Source organism: Ascidia mentula, chromosome 3 (genome assembly GCF_947561715.1).
Source record: "Ascidia mentula chromosome 3, kaAscMent1.1, whole genome shotgun sequence".
In the NCBI taxonomy this organism is placed as follows: domain Eukaryota; kingdom Metazoa; phylum Chordata; class Ascidiacea; order Phlebobranchia; family Ascidiidae; genus Ascidia; species Ascidia mentula.
Window position 1 is genome coordinate 5001 of NC_138568.1, and position 22770 is coordinate 27770.

The window sequence follows — 22770 nt, forward strand, 5'->3', positions numbered from 1 at the left end:
GCACTGTTGTGACTTATATGTCGATACAATGTGAACATCTGTGACAGCTTTTGGGTAATACCCGAGCCAGTAACACTATCAGATGCCAAGTAGTCATTTGGTGATGACAACCAATGGAAAGAAAGGTACCACATAGTGTAATCTCCATGCTTGCTTGTTTAAAAAATACCACCTTGTAGGCATTCCACATTCATTTGTTTAAACATGTTGTAAGAATGTTTATATACTGTTGTTTATATCCCAAATCTTACAAACTACACAATTATGTCACATTTTATATTCATAGTTTGCATAATAACTGTTTGATGTATATTGTTATTGCTATACATGTAGTAGCCCATCAATGCAGAGAACAGCTTACACATGAAATTTTCCCACATTATTTACGTGCTTAATGTTTACTACACTGACCTCACACAAAAACATTCCCTTTTAAGAATTACAGGTGACGATATGCTGTTTTAACGTTTACGAATGGAAAAATCAACAACAGAAAATAGCGGTGGTTCAAATATAAAAATAAATGTATTGATGTCATTTATTCTGTAGATCCTTTTCTGCAGAATGTAAATAAGAAGGGGGAATCACCAAGTTTGAAAATGCGGTAATATTTTCCAAACCAATGTACGAAATTGATTGAAGATTTGCCACAAAAAGCAAAGGCCTTTTCCAAAACCTATAGATTTGGGTTCAAACGTGCAGGTAAAAACTATAATAAATATGTTTTTTCCATCTTACCTGAGACTACCATGTATTAAAATGTAAAATACCAGGAAAGCTATAACTCACAATAAATGTACTTATAAAGATAGGTTTGTTAACTTTGTTTACGTTTGCCTGCCTACGGTTTATAACTTAACATAAATTTTCACTTACACTGGGATTTCTCTCGGCGCCAAATTATCGAATGTTAATTGGTTGTGACGTCACGATTTAATCAAGCGTGTCCAACTGCAAACTATGCTAACTGTTGTTTCAAGTTGCGTTTATATTTATTGTGGATAAAGCAATGACTACTGTTTACCAAACTTTTTGACTACTCTTTTCTGCGATGTTTGAAAATGACGAATAGTGTGTAGGCACTGTGCAACTTTACATAGTGTCAAGTCGACCAAGCCAATTTATCTTTAATTCTCTCCACATACTTGCACAGTGTAATCATTGGGATTAATCATCTCACAACTTGAAAAGAAACTACAATGATCTGTGGCTGAAACTGCGCGAAAACTCCATCCATAGATTCTCGGATTTCCAGTTGGATTTCCATTGAAGGAGGGATGTTTGTGTTTTATACCCCGAGTATAAATCTTAAACCCATGAGTGCCACCAAGCGACGGTCACTGTTTCTTATTCATTTGTTATTACACGGTCTGCAGTGTGACGTGTGATGGTGCTTCAGGCAGCTCAGTTAAATCTGGTGCCGAACGCCACAAATTAGACCACCTGCCCAAATACTGCTGAGTTCGGCTGCAGGCAAACGCTGTGGAAAGTAATTGATAATTCCACCGAATGCACGTAGCCTACATGTAAATATATATGTACTCTGTAACTCGCACAGGGCAATATCATGTTTTAAAACAAAGGCTAGAAATTTACTATAGCAGCATCCTCAAACTAAAAATAAGTTTTCCACCAGATGGAACCAACATCGACAAATGTGGAGAACTTTTCACACCAGGGCCACGGGTGACAAAAGTGCATTACTCCGCCATTACGAAGTACACCACCATCAACAATTCAGCGAAAGACCAAAGCTAGCTGAATGCTACTCTGTGGTGTTTTACAACATCCGCCCATGGACCAATTGGGCATATACGAGGACAAATGGCACAAACACTTAAACGCAAAAATCAACATTCAAAAATTAATTTTACCGTCAGTTACGTGAGCCCCGCCCATTTTATTTCTTTTTTACAATCTTTTTATTGTTGTTTCACCTGATTAACCAATGTATTCCTGTGGTGATAAAAAAGTAGGTCACTTGTAACATCTGATCAGAGCGTCGTGCAGTATGTTAGCACCAGAGGTTTCTACTTGTTCGGCCAGTTTTATCGTTTTATCATTTTAGCATCTAACTATGTCTTTTCTGTTTATTTTGTTTGTAGAACTGAAGATGCTTTAATAAAAAGCGAAACATGTTTTCTAAAACCAGAAGCGTGGGCACAAAGTTGTTCTAGTAACATTTAAATTTGGATTGAAGGTTAACTTGTGTCACGTGAAAGTGCTGCTGGTTAGGTAGGTAGATAGTAAAACAATTTATTGCCAGCATCCTCACTTGTTCTAGCTACGAGCCGCCACTGGTGTTGGCAATAATTCAGAAATACTGCTTTACCAAATGTTTGCAACACACGCCTTCCCTCCGAGCTCCACCCGGTCCAACTAATGGCGCAACACACTGAAATGCGGACAAGGCGGGAAAAGAAGAACTGATAAGCCGTTGGTCAAACCCTTTTTGTTAAGAACGTCGTTAGTAGAATTAACCAGGTTATTGTCTTGTCCAGTAGTTTCTATAGCAAGTCTTGATGTCCCCTCTCTTTCCACATCACCATGACCGTAAAACATGTTTCCATGCAGAGGAAGAACGACCATTGCAGTTTCCTCGTCACTATTACACTGGCACGTAAACAAACATTTATAAATTAGTGCAGATTTGTATGCAAGGATTGCTGGCACTTTGAACGTAACGTGCCTCCAGTGTAATTACACCCTTGATGTTCTTGCCTGCGCCTTGTTGTATTTTCCAGCTGTTCAGTGTGAGAGCTTTAGTTTTGTGTCCAAGCATGGAACAGTTAAATCCAAGCATGGAACAGTTAAATCCAAGCATAGAACAATATATACCTCGACCGAAGGATTTAACAGCTGATCCAAATGCAGCCAAAGTGTTCCAATTGTGACGGGATACCTTGCTTCATTGGAAGACTTCAAATCCTGATTAACAAACCATGTGACAGAGCTTACTCTCCTCTGACCCATATGTGATGGAATATAATGGTTATGACTTCATCGTAACCGCGTCAAAGGAACTCTATGAAAATACGCCTCTCGAACCTTCAAACCGGGTTAAACAGGATTCTTAGATTTGAAACTTTCGGTCGATTGTTGAAGAAACACCAAGGCTAACCCCTTTCCGTTTTTTCGGATTTTCTTCGATACAAAAACGTCCGGTTCCATGCCGTTTGACAGGTATATTTCGATTTTAAACCGGTTTGGGCCGGTTTTAGCAGCCTTTCGAACCTTTAAACCGGTTTAAACAGGAATCGGAGATTTGAAATTTTCGGTCGATTTTTGAGAAAACACCAAGCCTTTCCGTTTTTCCGGATTTTCTCCGATACAAAAGTGTCCGGTTCCAGGCCGGATTGACCGGAATAGCCATACGTGAGGGAGCCACATGTGACTCCTACTAAATCTTCTGCCCAACCCAACACGCAATCTCTGCATATGACGTCATCGACATCTGAGGAGTAAATCTGATCCAAAAATAGTTTTTCCCGCCACTGTTAACAATTTAACTTGAAAAAATGCACAACATCTTACTGTCTATTGTTTTCAAATTGTGTTGTTGGTTGTGTCAATTCATCTCCGACCAACGATCGCTTTTGCAAATGCTGTTCTTCTCTGCATGTTTGCCACGTCAATCACAAGGTAAATAAAAGATAAGTTACTGCCTCTTGTCCCGTCAAACACCACTCGGTTATGTTGTGTTATAAAATTTTATTGGCGTTGTGTTTAAAGTGCATATGACACGGCCATGACAACTTTGCGTAAAACTAAAGGTACATCTACAACTAACATATATCCAAAGTTTTACGGCTCTACGTCAACTAAAAAATGTAGAAAACTGCACGAAAAGTAACGGCGACCAAAAATCGTAAACCTTTTGCGCTGAGGAGAAAAGGACATCACATAAGGCGCTTGCGTCGAAAAAATGCATTGTTTAGATAGGAGAAGGCGCCTGTTTTTGCAGATATCGAATAGTTTCAAACTTAGGAGAATCCACAGATTACGTTACCTTAAAGTGCATATGACACGTAAAAATCAAACATGTTAATAATCAAACTAAGAAATGTTCATAACTTTAGAACATTTTTGGCGAAAAAAGTAGCTTGATACGACGACTGGTTTCTGAGATACAGCTGATCAAAGTCGCACTTTTGCCGCTGCGAACGAAATCGTGCGAAAGCGAGATATTGTTGCGTGACGTCATAGAAGGTGCTTCGGTCGAGCGCGAGTGCTGGCAGCAAGCCTTATGCGTAGGAATGGAAAACATTGTAAAACTAGTTTAAGCATAATATTGCATTAAACAGGGGACAAAAAGTGAACAAGTGCAATAAACGGATTTTGATGTTAATTTAAGCTGAAGACAGATGGCCGCTGTTCGACCTATTATGTCTTATTTAGTTGTGTGATAATAAAACAGTTACTGGGACAAGGTGTTCTTGTTGTTACAGCATTTATGATCGCTAACGTGATACAAACTTGACAAAAATTTAGCTTGCATTCAGTGAGAAGATGTAAAATCGATACTTGCGATAATAAAGTTTCACAGGTCACCCACACACTAGATGTCGCAAAACATCGGTTAAGGAGTACAACCCGGATACCCAGAAGAAAACCTTGAAGGATGGCATGGGTTCGAATCCCAGTGCGGAAAAAAGTATCAGAGAAAATGTCAGCGCAGGAACTTGTTTGGGATCAAATGAGATTGAGGAGGTCGCCGAACCTTTATGGTAGAATTCCTTCAGTTTGAAAGTAAATTGTGTTATTCTGACCACTTGTATACTGGTGTTGACTCTTGGGGCGAAATCTTCGTTGATTGCACATGTCAAAAGTTCAAATATATTGAAAGTTATACAGCAACAGCAGTACACTACAATTTATATTCCCAAACCTCGTCTATATCGTTTTTTTTGTTTTTTTTTATTTTTTTTTATTTTATTTTTTTTATTGAAAAAGGACGCTAAAGGCATACAACTGAAGAAAGGGCAAAGCAAGAAGACAAACAACAAGGGTTAAACATAATGGCGAGAAATCAGCACAAGAGTCAGGTTACTGGGAATATGCTTCACGTCAAGCAGCGTACGACCACTTTCTTTTGTAATAACTCGATTCGGTATTTGTCACTGGCTATGCTTAATTCAATGGTTCTTGTTGTTTGCAACATATTTACAAATTCTGTCGTTGTTGTTTGTCTCTTGTTCTTTTTTTTAAGTGTTTCGAGAAATATTATAACTCAATAGCGACACTTGTGGGTGTTTCAGTGCATAATTTCACCCCATGATGTCGTACTCGTGACTCTGGTCTTGGAGATTAAACTTAACTTAGGGCGGGTGATTGGCAGCATTTCGTCAAGAGCCCGACCCATATACCAAGAAGAAAACCTGAATGGGATTCGAGTTTTTGGTGAAGTAAATTAAGACCTCGACAAAATCAACATATTTGCAAATAACAAAATAAGGAAATGGGAATCCCGGTGTAGTAAAAAAAATAGATTAAACTTAACTTGTTGCCGAATTAAACAAGTTGCATCGTTTTTAACAATTCCTGTATTTTTTTTGTGAGGTTTCGCTTAAGATTGGTCGAGTTTTTGGTGAAGTAAATTAAGACCTCGACAAAATCAACATATTTGCAAAATAATTATTGTTAATAATCATTTTTACTGCAAGGAATATAAAGCTGAACTGCGTTTATACCTAACGTTTACACCATGCTGCCACATTACATAGTTGTCCAGCAGGAACGCATTACGCGCAAACGAAATCAATCAAAGCTTGTTGAAAGTGTTTACGCTTCACAAATTCTGCGGTATTTTCCCTAGGAATGAAGGGCTCTTCATATTTGACCGACGGTCCAAGTTATCGAACAAACGCTCAGTTTTGCCCAATTAAAATCTTACAACTGCTAACCGTAACCCAGACGGTAAATGAACTTTCCATTCCTAAACTTCATAAAGGCGTAAAACCCCGAAGGTTTGATACGATCTTAATGTCATGTCAAACGGCCAAAGCAAAAAGGTTTAGAGCACTTAATGCCAAAAAATAAATCGAGCATCCTCCATAAAGTGCGTTTCCTTTCAATAATTCAGAAGCCATTTTACCCGGAGCAAAATTACGTCATTCGAAGAGAAGAAAGTGTCGCAATGACATCATCGTACTGTGGGCACACGTAATGCTTGGAGCGTGTTTTTAGATTTATTTCAAATACGCGAGCCGACAGGAATGAAAGCGAATACGAATATGCTTCGGATAATTTCTCCAAATGTTGTCCAAATACAACAGTTTACCGGTATTATTTACACTGATACTCAAGTAACAACACGAATAGAACACAAAGCACTTTTACATGAAACGCGAGCTTATGCTGAAGGAGAAAATCTTTCGCCAGCTTAAAACCAAGTGTTTAGTGGTATGATTTAATACTGGTTTGAACAAGGATATTTCATAAAGGGTTACAAATAAATAACATTATATCTACACAAGCAGAGAAGGAACATGTTTTTGTGAAGGAATCTTTGTTTCAAGGGGCAAGTGTCAGATCCTGCATCTGCAGTTTAAGTACAAAAGTTATGCTGCAACGCGAAATACACGATAACGAACAAATGAAGCGGTTTATGCTGTAACAATGACAAACGAACTGCGTTGATTGTAGAAACGCGAATCTCAGCAACACGGGACAAACCAATAAATAGCTGCCACGTGTCACTCGCCGACCAATCGCATGCAGAGAATTAACTACCAGAGAACTAACCATCCCGGCATAGATTGTAATCACCGGTTTTCCAGTAACATATCTGGCCATATTTAAGCTGAGTGATCCTCACAGCTGTGTTGTATTCCTTCGGAGGACTTCCATCCGGAGATTCCACCCATTGGTGTCCAGAGAAGACGCCAATCACCCTACGATCCCATTCTGTGGAGTTGCGATCGTAAAGGCGGATGTATATTCCAGCCCCAGATGAGCCACGTTCGGTGTCACAGTAGTTGTAGATCATATCGGCTGACTGGTCCTCAACCATGCAATATCTGTACTTCATCTGTGGATTCTTGTTGCTGTTAAATGCGGTAAAGTGGATCCTTCCGTTCCCTGGCAGATTCCTTTTCTCTGGACTGATTCCGAGCTTCATCGGTTGCTGTCCGAGAGGACGTTTGAGTTGAATGACGGCGTAGTCGTATTCCACACGAAGTCCGGTGTCGGTTTGACCCGATTTCAGGATCCAAGGTTCTGGAGTGTGGATTTTCTTTGCTCTCGTCCATCTGAACTTCAGCACAAACTGAGGACTCCTCTTTGATCGTTTCCTCGCTTTCCTTGCTTTCCTCTTCCGGTTTTTGCGGACTTTCTTCTTCATGTATCTTCCCACGCGAAGCTTTTTCGCTCCCTGAAAAAAAATGCGTTGAAAAAAAATCGTGTGAGGCAAACCATAGAAATCCTAAACAAACATTCCATTCGCTCAACGTAAAAATGTCTTTCAAGTGGTGTTGTCATGACTACCACTTTTATTTCGCTTTTGCAAATCCGAACAATAATGTAGCACACACGCGCTAACAGATATAGCTCTATGACGTCACAGAGGCGCCGGGTTCGGAAACAAACCGCATTGTTTGCTCGCAGGCACTGAAGCGTAACGAACAGTAATGTGTTGTTCATCAAACTTCGGCCACAGACACTACTTTTTGCGCTTTTTAAGTTCGCCGTCGAATAATTTTACTTTTTTCAAATGATTTTGAAGACGCGCAAATTTTTAATTTAAATATTTACCACAACTCAAATTTTAATCAGAAATGTCCATTTAGTTCTACCACGTGACCAATGCACCACTTGCAATATTCATCCTTACAATGCCTTGCTTGAGGTTTGGGTTTCAGAACAATCGGTCATTGTTTCCACACAATCGCCCTGTGTGTGAAATGTCACACGCAGTCAAGGGAAAGTAAAATAAAAACAGAACGAATGGCAAAGAATTGAGTTTGCGGGAAACCTCATGCCATAATTTAAAAACGATTTCGGTCTAATTTTTAGTGACATTGTGACGTCACCATCGTTTAACATAATCTCTCGTGTGTGTGACGTCTCACAAAACTTTCCTGTTAGGCGTAAAAAACAAAATCAGGCAAGAGTAAGATGAATGAAGGTTTCCTAACACACATCTCAATCAGACGGCCATATTTAAGCCAGCAAATGTGTAGGTGTAGATAACACGATAAGCGCATGACGCACCTTCCACAGTTACACGTTTTTAACATCACGTCATACAAGAAACATGTAATAGTTAATTGTTTCATGTAATAGCAATATATATATATATATATATGTAACAGGTTAACAAGGGTCAACATTATGGCCATATTTGAATAAAACCGATGATTTCTGTTGTCTGCATATTTTTTGAATAATTGCAATTAACAAGCTGTCATTGACCCGAAATCCATAAATACATTTAGAGTTTGTACAAAAATATTCAATCATTAAATTTTTACCTTCAAGTATTTTTTCCCGTCATGGATGCAATGCGCTGAGGTCAGCACGTGCTTAGGGGAGATAAGGACACCCCCACAACCTGTAGATAGTCTCACAGCAGCTGAAAAAGGAAATCTATCAGCAAACCGGTTCAAATTTAGGGTGAATCTTGTGTCGTATCCAAACACTGATCTCCTACGCCGACTGCTTGGCTCATCCGGTCTGGTTTTGCCGCGTAAAATTTCGCTTGGAATGTTGGATACGTTCACAACGGTTCGGATTCGTAATTCTCTCTCCACATCCAGGGTTTCGTAACTCATCAACATTTTCACTTCTTCCACGCTTAAAGGTTGTTCCCCACGTGATATCTGACACTCAAGGTCACAGTCAATTCTTAGTTTGCGTGGAACATGACCTTGAAACTGAGCCCGACCCTCCACAATCTCTTCTTCGGCGAAGATGTCTGGTAATTCTGGTCGTTTCCACGAAAAATCTTCGATGTTGACCCGACTCCCAATCACACACGATGCGGTGGCAAGCAATAGCACGCCCAACATCGCCATCGCTGAATTTCCTCAACAAGTACTAGTAGTAAGACGCCAGCAGCAGAGCAACACGTCTCGATCAACTACCAAGTAGGCAGAAGTGAAGTGGCCGAGCGAAAAGTCTACGAGTAAAAGAAAAAGTTTGCGGTGGGAAAAAATGCGCACGGCTGAGGAGACGTGCCAACGTATTTATGTCTGTAATACATCATTCTTTACTCTTGGCGAATAAACCAATACAAATATGCCCACTAGATGCCTAAGTGCCCCAGGCCTCAACATAACTTGGCAGTGAAAATGTTTAAACACAAACAAATACATTCTGTTCTGCCTGTAACCACGAGAGATTTTCAAGCTTCGGAATATCCCAAAGAAAAGTGCATTGTGATGTAATAACGCGTGCAGCGTTTGTATGTGGGTGGTCTTCTCTTAAGTAAGCAACAACTCAAATAGCTTTGGTTTAGGCAACCACGAATCAAGCTATAAGAAATCCTATTTAGAATCTCCAACGTGTTACACAGGTTTCTTATGTGCGAGGTGATTGACGACCCACAACCATCCCTTAATCCTCTCTCATATTTTCCATATTTAGGGGAATGCGTTGTTCTTACGATGATACATTGTCCACGATATGAAATTGCTCAAGCGAATCACTTCATGATAAGAGCTGTGTTACAATCACCACTTAATACGTATTAATTACCTATTATTACGACATTGTAATTGTTACGTATGAGCGGACGCTGATCTGCAAAACGGAACACACAGACTTTGGTTGCCGTTGTTTAACTATCTCTCATGGGATTAAACTATCTTACGTCATTAGGTAAATCCCCTGGAGACAAGATATTTTGGTCGATAACGTGTTTGTTCTTGTTTGTTCTCAATACAATCAGCGGCTGTTTGTTACGTCATAGTTCAAGCTAATTATAAAGATTATCATTCGGAGAAGATTGGTATTTGCTTGTACAATCCATTCAATTAAACAAATAACAAATCATCTCAATATATCATGTTAGACAGTTTAAAATCATTATAAGCCACAAGGGACTGGTGAAAAGGCCGAATTCATCAACTTACAAACTGGCATTTCGTATACCTTGCCTAAGTATGACATTCAGAGTAACTTTATATGTCGCTTAATGGAAGGACCGGACACCAGTCGACATGTTTGTCGCATCACAAACGCTTCTGTAGTGAGACTGTTGCATCACAAACCCAAAAACGCTTTGTAGAGTTGACAAATGAGTAGATATTGTTTTGTCTGCAAACAAACTGTTATTTTTATTGACTTGACAATACAACCATTGATTTAAAATACAGAAAAGTTTTGTTATCGTAAACGAGTTATTTTTCGTCGCACATTCTTAATGTACTGAGTGAGGATATGCTTTAATGCTTGCTTGGGTAACAGAAGCCGAGCGAAGCGTACAGATCACAGCCCACATTCTTCTGATGTCGCCGACTCAATACTGGACACAGGATTACGATTCGCCTCATGTTTTCTCTAAACGAGACTTGGTCCATCATAACCCAACACAGATTAGCAATAAAAACAACATCACGACTAAAAGCAGTGAAACTTAATGAGTTCCTTTGAAGTCAGGATTCCAACAAGTTTATACCATTACACTACACACTGTTAAAATCATTTGCAGACATTGCGACAGTCAGCAAAGCCTATAGCAAATGCCAACTAATGTGTAATGACTCGTTGACATTTGTTGGCCAAAGATCCACCCATAGGAAACGCACTGCTGTTCAAATAACGTCTTCGACGCAAAACCTACTTAATATTGTGAAGAAAGCGCGTTTCCAGACAGGATTGAAACACAAAACCCATTGCATTAACCTCGAACCTTAAATAGGAAATTCTACAATTGATAAAACTTTACCAGCTCAATCAACGTCAACGCAGCGTTTTTCTTTGTGTCGTAACAATGAGATTGTTTTCCACAGCAACGTCAGTAGATGGTAAGGGGTCAAAAAATCTGCCACATACTCTTTGTGCAGCGATGCATGACGATCCCCATCTATTATCGCGAAACAAATTTGACAGTTGTCTGTTGTATCAAGGGGAATGCCCAATCGCATTACAACATGTAGGAGCACATTAAAACATGACGTAATTATTTAAAAATAACGGTCGTTAAAAAACAAAATGTCAACGTAAAGTTTGCTTGATAAACACAACCCAATCACTTAACTGTGTTTAGCATAGAGACAGTTATTTCCTGAGCCTCCACCCCCGTCACAAGTAACACGGCGGTGACGTCATACATAGACACCTTCGCTAACAGCAACCGTAAATAACCATCACGTGACACGAAGCCTTCTCGAATTACATCACACATAGTGCATAACTGAGACTGTGGAGGGACAGTAATTGTTGCCTCGAACGTCACACAGTGCATTATGACGTGATGACTGACAGGTTACAGTCGATGACAGTTTGGTGTTGAATTTTCAGCAAGATAATGCGTTTTTGCCTACTTAAGTCAACAAGCGGGCAAAGTTACATCTTTCAAGAATAATTTAAAGAAGTTGTAGCAACACTATGGCACCAGTAGAAGCAGGAACCCAACGGAAAATTCCACCGAGCGTGGAGTCTTCCCGCACCTGCTCAACTTCGGCTTTTATGGAGAAGTTTCCTCATATTTCGCACCAAGCTTTCGCGCTTGTTTTGTTACGTGATACACGCCTGTGTGTGACGTCACAAGTGCTAAGGATGGCGCGGTCACCACAAAACAGGCAAGTCCTGTCGGCCGCTTCGTTAAATTATAGGTTGAACAGGAAGTAACTACACAAACCGAGTACATTTGAAAGCAGGCGTTGCCACAAGGGTCAAGAACTGAACACACCGGAAAACCTTTCTTGCGTAACGGTGTCACGTGATACAATTTTCAAGAGGTGAGGCGGATATGGTTGACTGCACACAGTTATGCAGGTTGTGCAAGTTTTTCGTAGATAGCGATCTGCGGCTGGTTATGTAGCAGTTCGTGGAGTGCTTCCGGTACATAAAGTCGAAGTTTACACTAACTCTACACAGCGCGGAAACTATAGCCGTTGACCATATATGGCAATGAAATCTATACACGAAATTAAACACAGAAAAGTTGGAACAAATAGGGAAATTATCCCAATCCATAAACACATGACCGATTGGATTTGTTTGCGCAGAAATCTTATCGACGATATTTACTGATTGCCATCTCCTTCCATACTTTCTCCAAAACACAAAGGAATATTTCAAAACTTTTACACCATGAAAATTTGCGGGTTTGTTTCGCCACAAACGATAAACACTGTGAAGCCTGGATTGGTGGTGTATCGATTTGACACCTAAACAATAATATCAGTTTACATGGTTCCCCACAATGCTCATTGACTACGGATATAACACAGCTTGATATGATCAACCAACTGACATTGCACAAACACGTAAACTTGGCATGGCCGACTGCCTATACCTGCTACTGTATCGATAACAACCACCCGGTGTAAAATCTTCATATTAGGGTCAATACACCTTTCCTACCGAGAAACAGAAAAGATTTAGATTTTTCAAATCCCTGACGTTTCAGTTACTTTCTATTTCTGCTCCACAAGCCGTTTAGTAACATTAACTATATTTTCTATGAGTTCTTTAATTCAACACAAAGCCATCTCTCCACATGGTTAATGAAGCGGAGAGATTTGTGTTTACTAAACAAACAGGTTGATTGACATATTTTGTTCGACCACCTTTCAAAACATGACTGTTTACTCTGCAAATAACCTGACCCACGTTACAATGGACAAAGTTATCTCCGGTCGGTTTGTCGGTGAAAATAAAACGTGGAAAAACATTTGTATCCGTACTGACCTTCTCAACAAGAAAAGCTTTGTAAGAAGATTTGTTCGTTCAAAAATCAGCGCTTAAGGTTCCATACACAGAAGCGAGTGGCAACAGTTTTAAATACTTTACTATTTCTGGGAAACAAACAAACATTGGAACACAACCTTCCACACACCCTTGAAAGTATTCCGGCCAACAGCGTTAATAACCCAAATCCAGCTAACACAAACTTTCCACCATAATCCTGACAGTGTTGCAACATATTAGGCAGTAAACGAACGAACATGTACCCAACCACCTTCCAGCTTCTTGCTAGAGGCACAACTCTGGTTTCCGATGTCAACTTGAGGAATTCCAACTATGCACGACGCAGCCATGCAAAACACACGTGTACTTAATCACACGTAGCCTAAATTAAACCCTCATGTCTGTTGCAACGTAACCTCGCTTCAACTAACTTCTCGTCAAACTTGGCGTTGCCTTATTAGGAAGGGATATGTGCAGGTTTACCAATCTCCCTCCACTCACCGCCTTCAACAACTTATCAACCACATGGATTAAATTTGGCTCGGAAACGTCAATCTGACCGTATGTAAAAAACCAAAGAATGTGTAGAAAGGGAAAATTGCAGCACCGACCACAATTACCACCATTATAGCTTGGTTTCCTGCATAACGGCATTGTTGCCTCACAATGTATGTTAAACTTAAACGCGGAAGTAGTAGATTGTCGAATGTTTGGTCGGACTCTGAATCGACATAACTTAACCGAAATTGGTCACGTGGTATCGTCACGGTTTAACGCGTTAACCCTGGTAGGATCGTTGATCGTAGGGCTGGGAATACCACCATGATACACCTTTTGCTTCACAAACGAATAATAGATGCCCTTGAACTTCCAACCAACCATTTACTGATTTAAGGTTACACCCAATGTCATTGGATAGTAATCATAGTGTTAAAATTGTCTTGAAACAAAATTGGTGTAGGCCAATAAAGGTATTTTTATGCAATATGGAAAATGTAACTTGTTGTTTAAAGTTTATCCATACAATATAATTTGGAAAATGTTGCCTTTGAAGTTAGAGAGCAGGAAATGTAATTCTAAATACCTGCAGATGTTCCCCGTTCAACGCGTTTCGACTTACGGTAATTTCTTCACTAGACATTTCTGGAAATATGATTACCCCGTTACGCTTCAATGATCATGAAACCGCTGCGAAACGATGTCACGTGACGTAGTTTGTTTGATGACAAAACAATGGTTAAAACACTGAATAAAGTCTGGCGTGTAGTCTAGACTCGTAGCTTTGCTGTTAGACCCGACCTTTAGGTTTAGCAAGTGGCCTGTAACCTCGTTGGATTCAATGATCACGACTTGTTCATACAACAACAACTTCGTTCAACTCCCACATTCGTTGGGAAGGTTTCACGCAAATTGCGTTTAAATAAAAATGACATTTTGACTTTCTACTGGTCTCATCTGAATGTCAAATTTGGGTTTTTAGTCTTTTTAACCCAAACCAAGGAAACCAGTGGGCAATTATCTCGTCCTAACCTAGTGAGTCACCAGATCCCACTCATACTTTAACAGTACCGACACGTGCACTAACAAACACGTATTACTGCGTCCACTCAACCATAACAGGGGAGCAAGTTATGCAACAACTGTTTAAACCGATGCAAATGATGACATGTACACAAGCAAGATGCATTGCGACAATGTTCAATTGGAAAATGTTTCCAATACCACACGCGGCACTTAGACCTGAACAATTTGCGAAACTTGATACTTTGGCTGGGACATAACTACATTTATAAGTTTGAACACCTGTTGTTGGTATGAAGTCGACGACACCACTGGGTCTTCCCTGGACAAATCACATGAAATTAACTTTCACTCATATCCCGGATGTTTACGTGGAACAACAAATGACAAAAATCACAAACTAAGCGATGACGTCACAATGCCGCCCACATTTGTGAAAATTTCACACGAGAAGTTCTGGCTATCAGGAAATCACTGCTAGTACTGTGTGCAACGTAGCGGAACGATGCTCGTGCGAAATGGTCAAGTTGCTGTGGGAAGCCACCTGCCAACAAACACTACCTTCTACTGCCTTTATTTGGACACTACAGACGTTTGTGGCGTCACAGAAGCATGATTGATCGATGGTAGCGAAAGAATTTGAAAACTTTAAGCGTTGGTTTGTGGGTTAGGCGTGAATTGGGTACGTGGGAGGTAGGGGGGGGTAATTAGGGGTTTGACAAATGTTTGGGGTTAAAACAAATATTTCCGTATTCCAGGGGGTACCCAGCTCTACCAAACATTGCGGTTTTTAATTAAAAATTCACACCATTAAACTTGAAGCTGCAATAACGAGCGAACACACAATTCCAGACGAGCAAAGTTTAGTCACGTGACCCTATTGTGACGCGTTTTCGTCTGGAACGACCAGGAAACCGTTTGAAGCCGCATCAAAACTGGGCGTATTTGCGCAGAAAAGGGTAATCCCAAAAAACTATGAAAAAGAGTTTTACGGGATAATGTCATTAACGAGTGATGTAATACGCGTATGACGTCATCCTGGTTAGAAATTCGGGGGTTGGGGTCGTAATTTGTAATGTAGCTTTGCAATATCAGCGGCCAGATATCTTGTAATGTTGACCTGCAGTTTATCCGACTAGATTTTTATTTTTGTACAGTTCGTGCCACTTCATGTGGTTACAATACACAAACATGATAACATTTAGTCTGTGTATTCCAGACATTTCCCACAAATGAGATTATTCAATGATATTTTCTCTACACACGAATTTCCGGTGCTCCGGATCAAGCCAAATAAGAGCGGAATGGAAAAACGATAATTTGGGGTCAAACACAGGCTGGCGTGCTCTGGGGCGACACAAAGTGGAATACTTTGTCATCAAAAGGTCATGAGTGTGCCAGGCTATTTCCGTTAAATTGTGTGATCTCAATACTGGTATAACGCGTTGTTCCCTTGAAGTTCCCGCGAAATTATAGGAATTACAGAGGAAACATGATTAGGTTCAACCACAAGCTTGTAAGTTTGCAAACATTTTCAAAGTTTTTGAGCAACATGAAGCTGGCTATCCTACTGTCACTTGTTCTGATTGCAAGTAAGCTTATTTTATATTTCATATAATTGCTGGAGCGAACTTGTTTTGATAGAAACAGACTGTCCAGATGACTACTTTATATGCGAAGAAGGGACGAACAACATATTCGACGGTTACGAAAATTATCTTCATGAAACGGTAATGTTTGTACGTAAATGCCAAATTAAGTACGACGATCCACTTTATATCAGATGGATAATTATCACAGTTACGAGCTTAACAAAAACTGCATTCATTCGTCGTTACTATGCGACAACAATGGGGATTGTGCTGATTACGCGGATGAGGTTTAGTACGTGAAAAGTATGCTTCCCCCCAAATAATTATCAGATCTTTCAGGCAAACTGTTCTTATAACATGAATGACTGCATGACGCACATGTGTGATGACGTAATGAACTGTAAAAATGGGTCAGATGAGTGTGGGTGCAATGGATCGGTGACGTGCAACCAAGGGTGGGTGAAATTTATCAATTTTACAACACAGTAATTTTCCATTGAACAGATCTGATGTGGAATGTGTGCCTTTGTCTCTGCGTTGTGATGGCATAAATCATTGTCACGATGGCTATGACGAAATAACTTGTTTTGATTGTGCTGGAAACCGAAAAAAAATAATCGCGTCAAAGCTCTGTGACGGAAAGAATGACTGCGACGACGTCACAGCAAGTGACGAGTGCAATTGCCCAACAGCGACCACATGCGACAACATGAGGTGAGAATAAAAGTCGTAAATTGTGGATTCCACTTAAGGAACGGATTTAGGTGCGTTCAACAATGGCAACTTTGTGACGGAATAAAGCAATGTTCGGACGGAAGTGACGAATGTGGTTGCAATTCCACTTCTGGAGGGAAAATGTTTCAATGTTTGGGAAGTTATACTTGCCTCGATAAATCAAAAGTTTGTGACGAAAAACTTGATTGCGGAAACTACGTCATAATGGAAAATGGAACCAACGGGAGGTTCATAATATATTGTAGAATTATATTCAAGATTATCATAACACAATGTGCGCTTAGAACTTATTACGCTTTGGACTGCAGTGACGAAAGTAACTGCGGAACGATATTTATTTGCGATGACGCAAATTCACTGAAGAATGACGTCATTGATCATGACGTACAAACTTGCGTGTTGGCTGAAAAAAGGTGCAACGGCAAACCTGATTGCGCCGACGGCAGTGACGAATGCAATTGCGAAGGTTCTGTGCGGTGTGCTGGACTTGACGTCACACCCCATTACGTCACAAGGAGCAGCATTTCCAAAAATATTGTAGACAGATCGAACTTGAATTCTTTTGGGACAAGTGAGCTAAAGTGGTTCCATTAGTGTAACTTAAGTATTTGTATTATCCCGTCACAGACCCTCCACCACTAAGGTGTCTGTTACGTCACAAGTTCTGTGACGGAGTGTCCGATTGTAATGGGGATTGGGATGAAAGAAGAGATGGCTTTGGGTTTAAGTGTTTAATAAATTCCTCTACAGCAACTCGAAACTGCATTCTACCACAAACAATGATTAATGATGACGTAATAGATTGCAAGGAAAGTATTGACGTTTGTAAGCGGGAAGGCAAATGGAGGTATGATTTAATATAATTGTGTTTCTTGCCACCAAACTTATGAGAAAAACGACCAGATGCTTTCGGTGTGTCGACGACTCCATGTTAATTTCCGACAAGCAAGTTTGCGACGGCATCATTGACTGTCCAGACCTCTCAGATGAGTGTTTGTGTGGAACGGAACAAAGAATAAATATCTGTGACGTCATATGCAATGATGTCAAGAACAACTGCTTGGAAGGTATGGATATTATGTTAAACTACAGAAAAGTTAAATCTGCCAAACCCAGGTACTATCAAGTGTGGGGAATCACCGACAGAACTTAAGTTTTCAAAAGTTTGCAACGGGTATCGGGATTGTGACGTCACAGCGTCGTCTGTGGACGAAATGTTTTGTAACAGAGAGCGAACATCTAAGGATTACATTATTACGTGCCCCAATGGTGGAACCACCAACCCCCTTAAACCAAAAGCAGCATCAAAGTGTGATTTAAGGTGGGTTTGAAAATGGAAATAATCACAATTAAACAATCACATCTTGACAGGCCAGAATGTTCTGACTTGTCGGACGAATGCCTACACGAGCCATCATGCGAACATAACTTACAATACTGCAACTATCTGTTTTACTCTGTTCTTAGCAGGGAAAAAAGATTCAACTGTGACTCAGGTAGAAGCGACCATTCATCAAGTTCGTTTTAAAGCTGTATTTATTATCCAAGGTTATCGTATGAAGTCTTCAGATGAAGACGGTTTGTTTGGAGGGCAAGTGTGTGATGGAGAACAAGATTGTGTTGATGGTGAAGATGAAGAGTTTTGTCCTCACAGATACAAGTGCAAAGCAGGTGGGTTGTCACTGCAGCAATTAGAGGCATAAAAATTGTTGCAAATCCCAACAGGAAAAGACATCATAAGCATTGACAGCAATAAACTCTGTGATGGAGAAATGGACTGTTTGGACCTAAGTGATGAAATGAATTGCTCACAGGTTTGACTATGTTTGAAACATTGATGCTTGCAATGTCAGTCTTGTTTCAGCATTTCTATTGTGAAACTGGCGATCCACTTTTTGTGTCTCGATCATCGATGTATGATGGGTCAGATGACTGCAGTGACAAAAGTGATGAATGTCCCTCTGAAGAATTGAAGAAGACTTTTTCTTCAGCAACAGAAATGATTGCTCCCGCCATATTTAAAGTCATGGTGTGGATAATGGCTGTACTTTCAATGACTGGTACAATATAGTTTCTGCAAGTGTCTTTAAAATGCTAACACCATATTTTTGCACAGGTAACTTATTCGTGGCATCTCGGCAAATTTACATACTGTATAAAATGCCACACAGATTATCAACCAGTGTTGCCACAAGCAACCACATCCTTATATTAAACCTAGCTGTTGCCGATTTACTGACAGCTGCATATCTCTCATCCATAACTTTTTACTCCACTAAGTTTTCTGGAGTTTATTGTGAAGCTGATAAAACATGGAGAAGTGGAAATGCTTGTTCAAACTTGGGATTCTTGTGTTCCCTTGGCACAGAAACATCTGTAATCATGTTAATCATTATGACATCATCAAGGTAGGACTCTTATGGAATTTACAATCAGATTTACCAGTTGTGGATATTTGACCAGTCCAAGAATGGAATAACCAGTTATATGTCAGAAACCAATTAAATATTACAAACCAGCTATATATTGGAATCCAGTTCAAATAACACAAACCAGTTAAATATTACAAACCAGCTATATATTGGAATCCAGTTCAAATAACACAAACCAGTTAAATATCACAAACCAGCTATATATTGGAATCCAGTTCAAATAACACAAACCAGTTAAATATTACAAACCAGCTATATATTGGAATCCAGTTCAAATAACACAAACCAGTTAAATATTACAAACCAGTTATATATCGGAAACCAGTTCAAATATCACAAACCAGTAGAATATCACAAAATGTATTTTTAAGGTTATATTCAGTGTTTCGACCTTTCAACAATTCATCCATTACGCCAACAAGGACATGGATAGCTTGTGTTTGTGGATGGATATTTTCCATGCTGTTTATGTTGCCTCCAAAACTTTACAAGTACCAACAGCAATACACTAGTTAGTTCACACATAGAGATAATGCATCTTATGAACAGGTTGCATGATTATTTTGCTTCATCAGCTTGGTTCCCTAACAATTTTTTTCATTCGGATATTGTGACAAAAGAGGAACTGATATTATTTGTAAAACGACTTAAGATAATTTCTCGCAACATGACACTCAAAACAGGTAAGAGGTAACTATGAACAAGCCTTGCCTTGCCTGCTAATTCACTTTGTTTCAATTATTATTTTCACAACCAAAATAATTACATGTCATTCTACTACATGATAACCTGTTTCCAGGTACAAGTTGGAAATTTGTAGAGCAAGCAACAAAACATTTTCAACCACATTCCACCCACAAGTTTGTTACGTTTGGGTACTATAGCAAACATAGTGTTTGTGTTCCAAACATGCTTGCAACACCACAAGATGCCGGCGTTCAATATTCTGCTGCTGTTACTATGTTCAACCTTATTGCAATGATGTACGTCATTATTGCTTACATGTTAATATACAAAAAAGCTACCAAGAAGACAAAAGTTTTGGCAACAGGTAATATTTTTAACAGCTGATCCTTACATTTTGGTTTGATGGTGGCCACTTCATCAAAATAATTAGCACATTGAAACAATCATTTTTGTTAATTTTGTTGCAACATCATACTCCATTAGACTGATAGCAAACCACTACATTATTTTTGTCATTTAAATATTTTTATAATGTTTATCTCAGAAAGCACAGTTTTATACAATCAACTGTTCATGCAAGTCAGCTATTTCAGGAAATGGCTGACAATCAAATAAATGCTGTAACTATTATTTGTTTAGAAATAGATGTGCAAAAACCACAATTATAAACAAAAATTTAGACCAGTTTCAGGACAAATTTTCTTTAATAGATGGAAGAGCAACTGCCATGCAAAGGCGTATTTTTCGACTTGTTGCAAGTAACGTTCTGTGTTGGGGACCACTAACAATAATGGCAGTGCTACGACAATTCGGTACTAACCTGCCTAATGTTGTGTATGCCATCACAGCAATCATCCTTCTCCCCATCAATAGTGCTGTTAACCCCATTCTTTACTCCAACATGTTGGACATTCTTTGTGGTCGTTTCCATAAACAAAAGAAGGCAAAGAGAATTACATCTGTTGCCATGTCAACCAAAGGCACAACTGCAGTTTAACCATTTTACAACCAATAGGAGCCATGTTTTCTGTGATAATATGTATAGCCGTGAAAACAGGTAAAGCAACAACATTTGGAATTTAAAATATGTGTAAACCAGATGTATGATCGTATGATCGTATGTCCAATGTACAAATAAATTTGTTTTAAAGTTGATAATATTTCTGTTCACAAACAGCAAGTTGCACACCCCTTGGTTAGTTTATTCATCAAGTGCTTGTACTTGACCCCCTCCCCAGATTTCTAGATACTTGTATTCTTCGACAGTTTCTGCTTTGCCTAAACGTGAGGGGCTGCGCTACACGCGTTTTGGTAAAAAACTTCTATCTTAACCAATTTTTCAGCCAATCTTCACCTGCAGCACTTTGTGACGTTAGGACCATTTATGACGCAAAGTCGGAACGGTTAATAGTGATGTGACCAGTATAGTTGTTTGTTAACCGTTGGTAAATTTCCCACCAGTGAGAAATGATAGGGTTGCAGGTTGGTAATTAGTCGGCAACGAAATATAGAAAAATAGTTGTCTGTAAAATATTATATTCCGTATTAAAGTGTGTCATCATAGTTGTCTGTAAAATATTATATTCCGTATTTAATGTGTGTCATCATAGTTGTCTGTAAAATATTATATTCCGTATTAAAGTGTGTCATCATAGAATACTAAAACATGGAATGGAAACTCTTTTCGTCACGCATGAGTAACACTTTACGCAAAATGAAAAATGCATTGGGTTAAATGCGATTTTGGCAAAGTCTAAGTTAATGTAACCACAAGAATTTATTTAAATGTAATTCAAGTAGTTTCATCCTTAATCTTTTGAAATATGTGGATGATTCAGCAACTTTCATTTCTTTCGTGGTCTGATTGTTTGAAAACATATCGTACGCGGGATTTTATTTTTGCCAGGAGAAGACGTGATGTCTGTTTCGACAAAGAGACGAGATTGCTTCTTACATTGCAAAAAAAGAAAAGGTGAAGAAGAACTGGGTTAGTTAAAGATATTTGTGCGCAAACATCCAAATAATGTGATTATACGATGTTTAGTTAGAATAGGGATTTTGCCACCATCGTGAAGCATTGTAAACGGGTAATACGGGGGAACAAACTATTGGTCATAATTAATTTTATGTTGTACCATCAAATACACTTGTTTCAATATTAGCTGTCGACCCAGTTATGGTTGCAGGACATTTATTTTTCCCCATATTATATTCGAATAAATTTTGAGGTTCTAATCTTTTCTATGTTAGCCATCTTGGACAGTTCTCGTTCGTTCTCTCGAACATCTTTGAGTTCATGAAACCTTCGTTGTTTGTAAGCCCCAATCTCTCTCTCGCGCGCCCACTCGCGGGGCATCCACCACGCTTCGTGTTCCTTTAGTGTGCGCCATCTCTTGCCTTCTTGTCTGGTTATACCTGTGAAAACCATGCGCGGGAGAAGGGTAAAGTGGTTCATTAGGGATTTAGAGATTTGCATACCTCTTTTGAAAGGTTTAAATGCACTTGAACTTGTCTGATTTGGGGCAGATGGCTGCGAAAAAATTATTAAATGAACAAAACGACAAACAAGTATTAAACCAGCTATCGCGTAAATTTTCACACCAGTGAGCCATGGTGTGATGAACCTCCTCCAATTTGATGCATCCACTGCAAACCGCAAGATGGCGACGAGGAGGGCGAAGGCAAATTCTCTTCTAAATAATGATGTCGTGGTGGTGACGTAACAGAGACAGCACGGTGCTCGTTGAAAGGCACGATTGCTTCCAGTGATTCTCTTGGGGTTGTACGCGACGATGTGTCACGGGTCATTGACCTTTGTTTCTGGAGTCGGTGGTTGCCATGAAAACAAAGCGGATAATGTGATGCTGCCTTTATGCAAATTAAGGTGATTTGTTCTGTTACATTGTTAGCTCACAGAGGAATTGCCAACACTAGAATTCAAATGA

The 22770-nt window shown here is 39.5% G+C and overlaps 2 protein-coding genes across 4 annotated transcripts; one reads left to right on the forward strand and one right to left on the reverse strand.

Moving 5' to 3' along the window:
• Positions 1–6163: 6163 nt before the first annotated feature.
• On the reverse strand, positions 6164–20763 carry LOC145894082 (serine protease 23-like). Of its 2 annotated transcripts, none has more exons than XM_082982534.1 (3): positions 20646–20763; positions 8472–9118; positions 6164–7372 (listed from the first exon to the last, which is right to left on the reverse strand). In XM_082982534.1, the coding sequence occupies exons 2-3, from the start codon at positions 9012–9014 to the stop codon at positions 6740–6742; spliced, it is 1176 nt and encodes a 391-aa protein (XP_082838660.1). In that variant the 5' UTR covers positions 9015–9118; positions 20646–20763; the 3' UTR covers positions 6164–6739. The 2 variants fall into 2 exon arrangements, with proteins under 2 accessions (XP_082838660.1, XP_082838661.1); XM_082982535.1 differs by lacking the exon at positions 20646–20763 and adding an exon at positions 12859–12941.
• LOC145894081 (uncharacterized) lies at positions 15800–21208 on the forward strand. 2 transcript variants are annotated; one of them, XM_082982532.1, is made up of 19 exons: positions 15800–15971; positions 16024–16109; positions 16163–16258; positions 16311–16426; positions 16476–16685; positions 16736–16933; positions 16991–17277; positions 17334–17553; positions 17610–17773; positions 17823–18027; positions 18078–18202; positions 18255–18377; positions 18432–18520; positions 18571–18766; positions 18823–19114; positions 19510–19629; positions 19688–19821; positions 19938–20189; positions 20536–21208. In XM_082982532.1, exons 1-19 carry the CDS (start codon positions 15872–15874, stop codon positions 20820–20822), a joined length of 3300 nt encoding a protein of 1099 aa, XP_082838658.1. In that variant the 5' UTR covers positions 15800–15871; the 3' UTR covers positions 20823–21208. The 2 variants fall into 2 exon arrangements, with proteins under 2 accessions (XP_082838658.1, XP_082838657.1); XM_082982531.1 differs by having other exon boundaries at positions 16736–17277.
• Positions 21209–22770: the final 1562 nt, after the last annotated feature.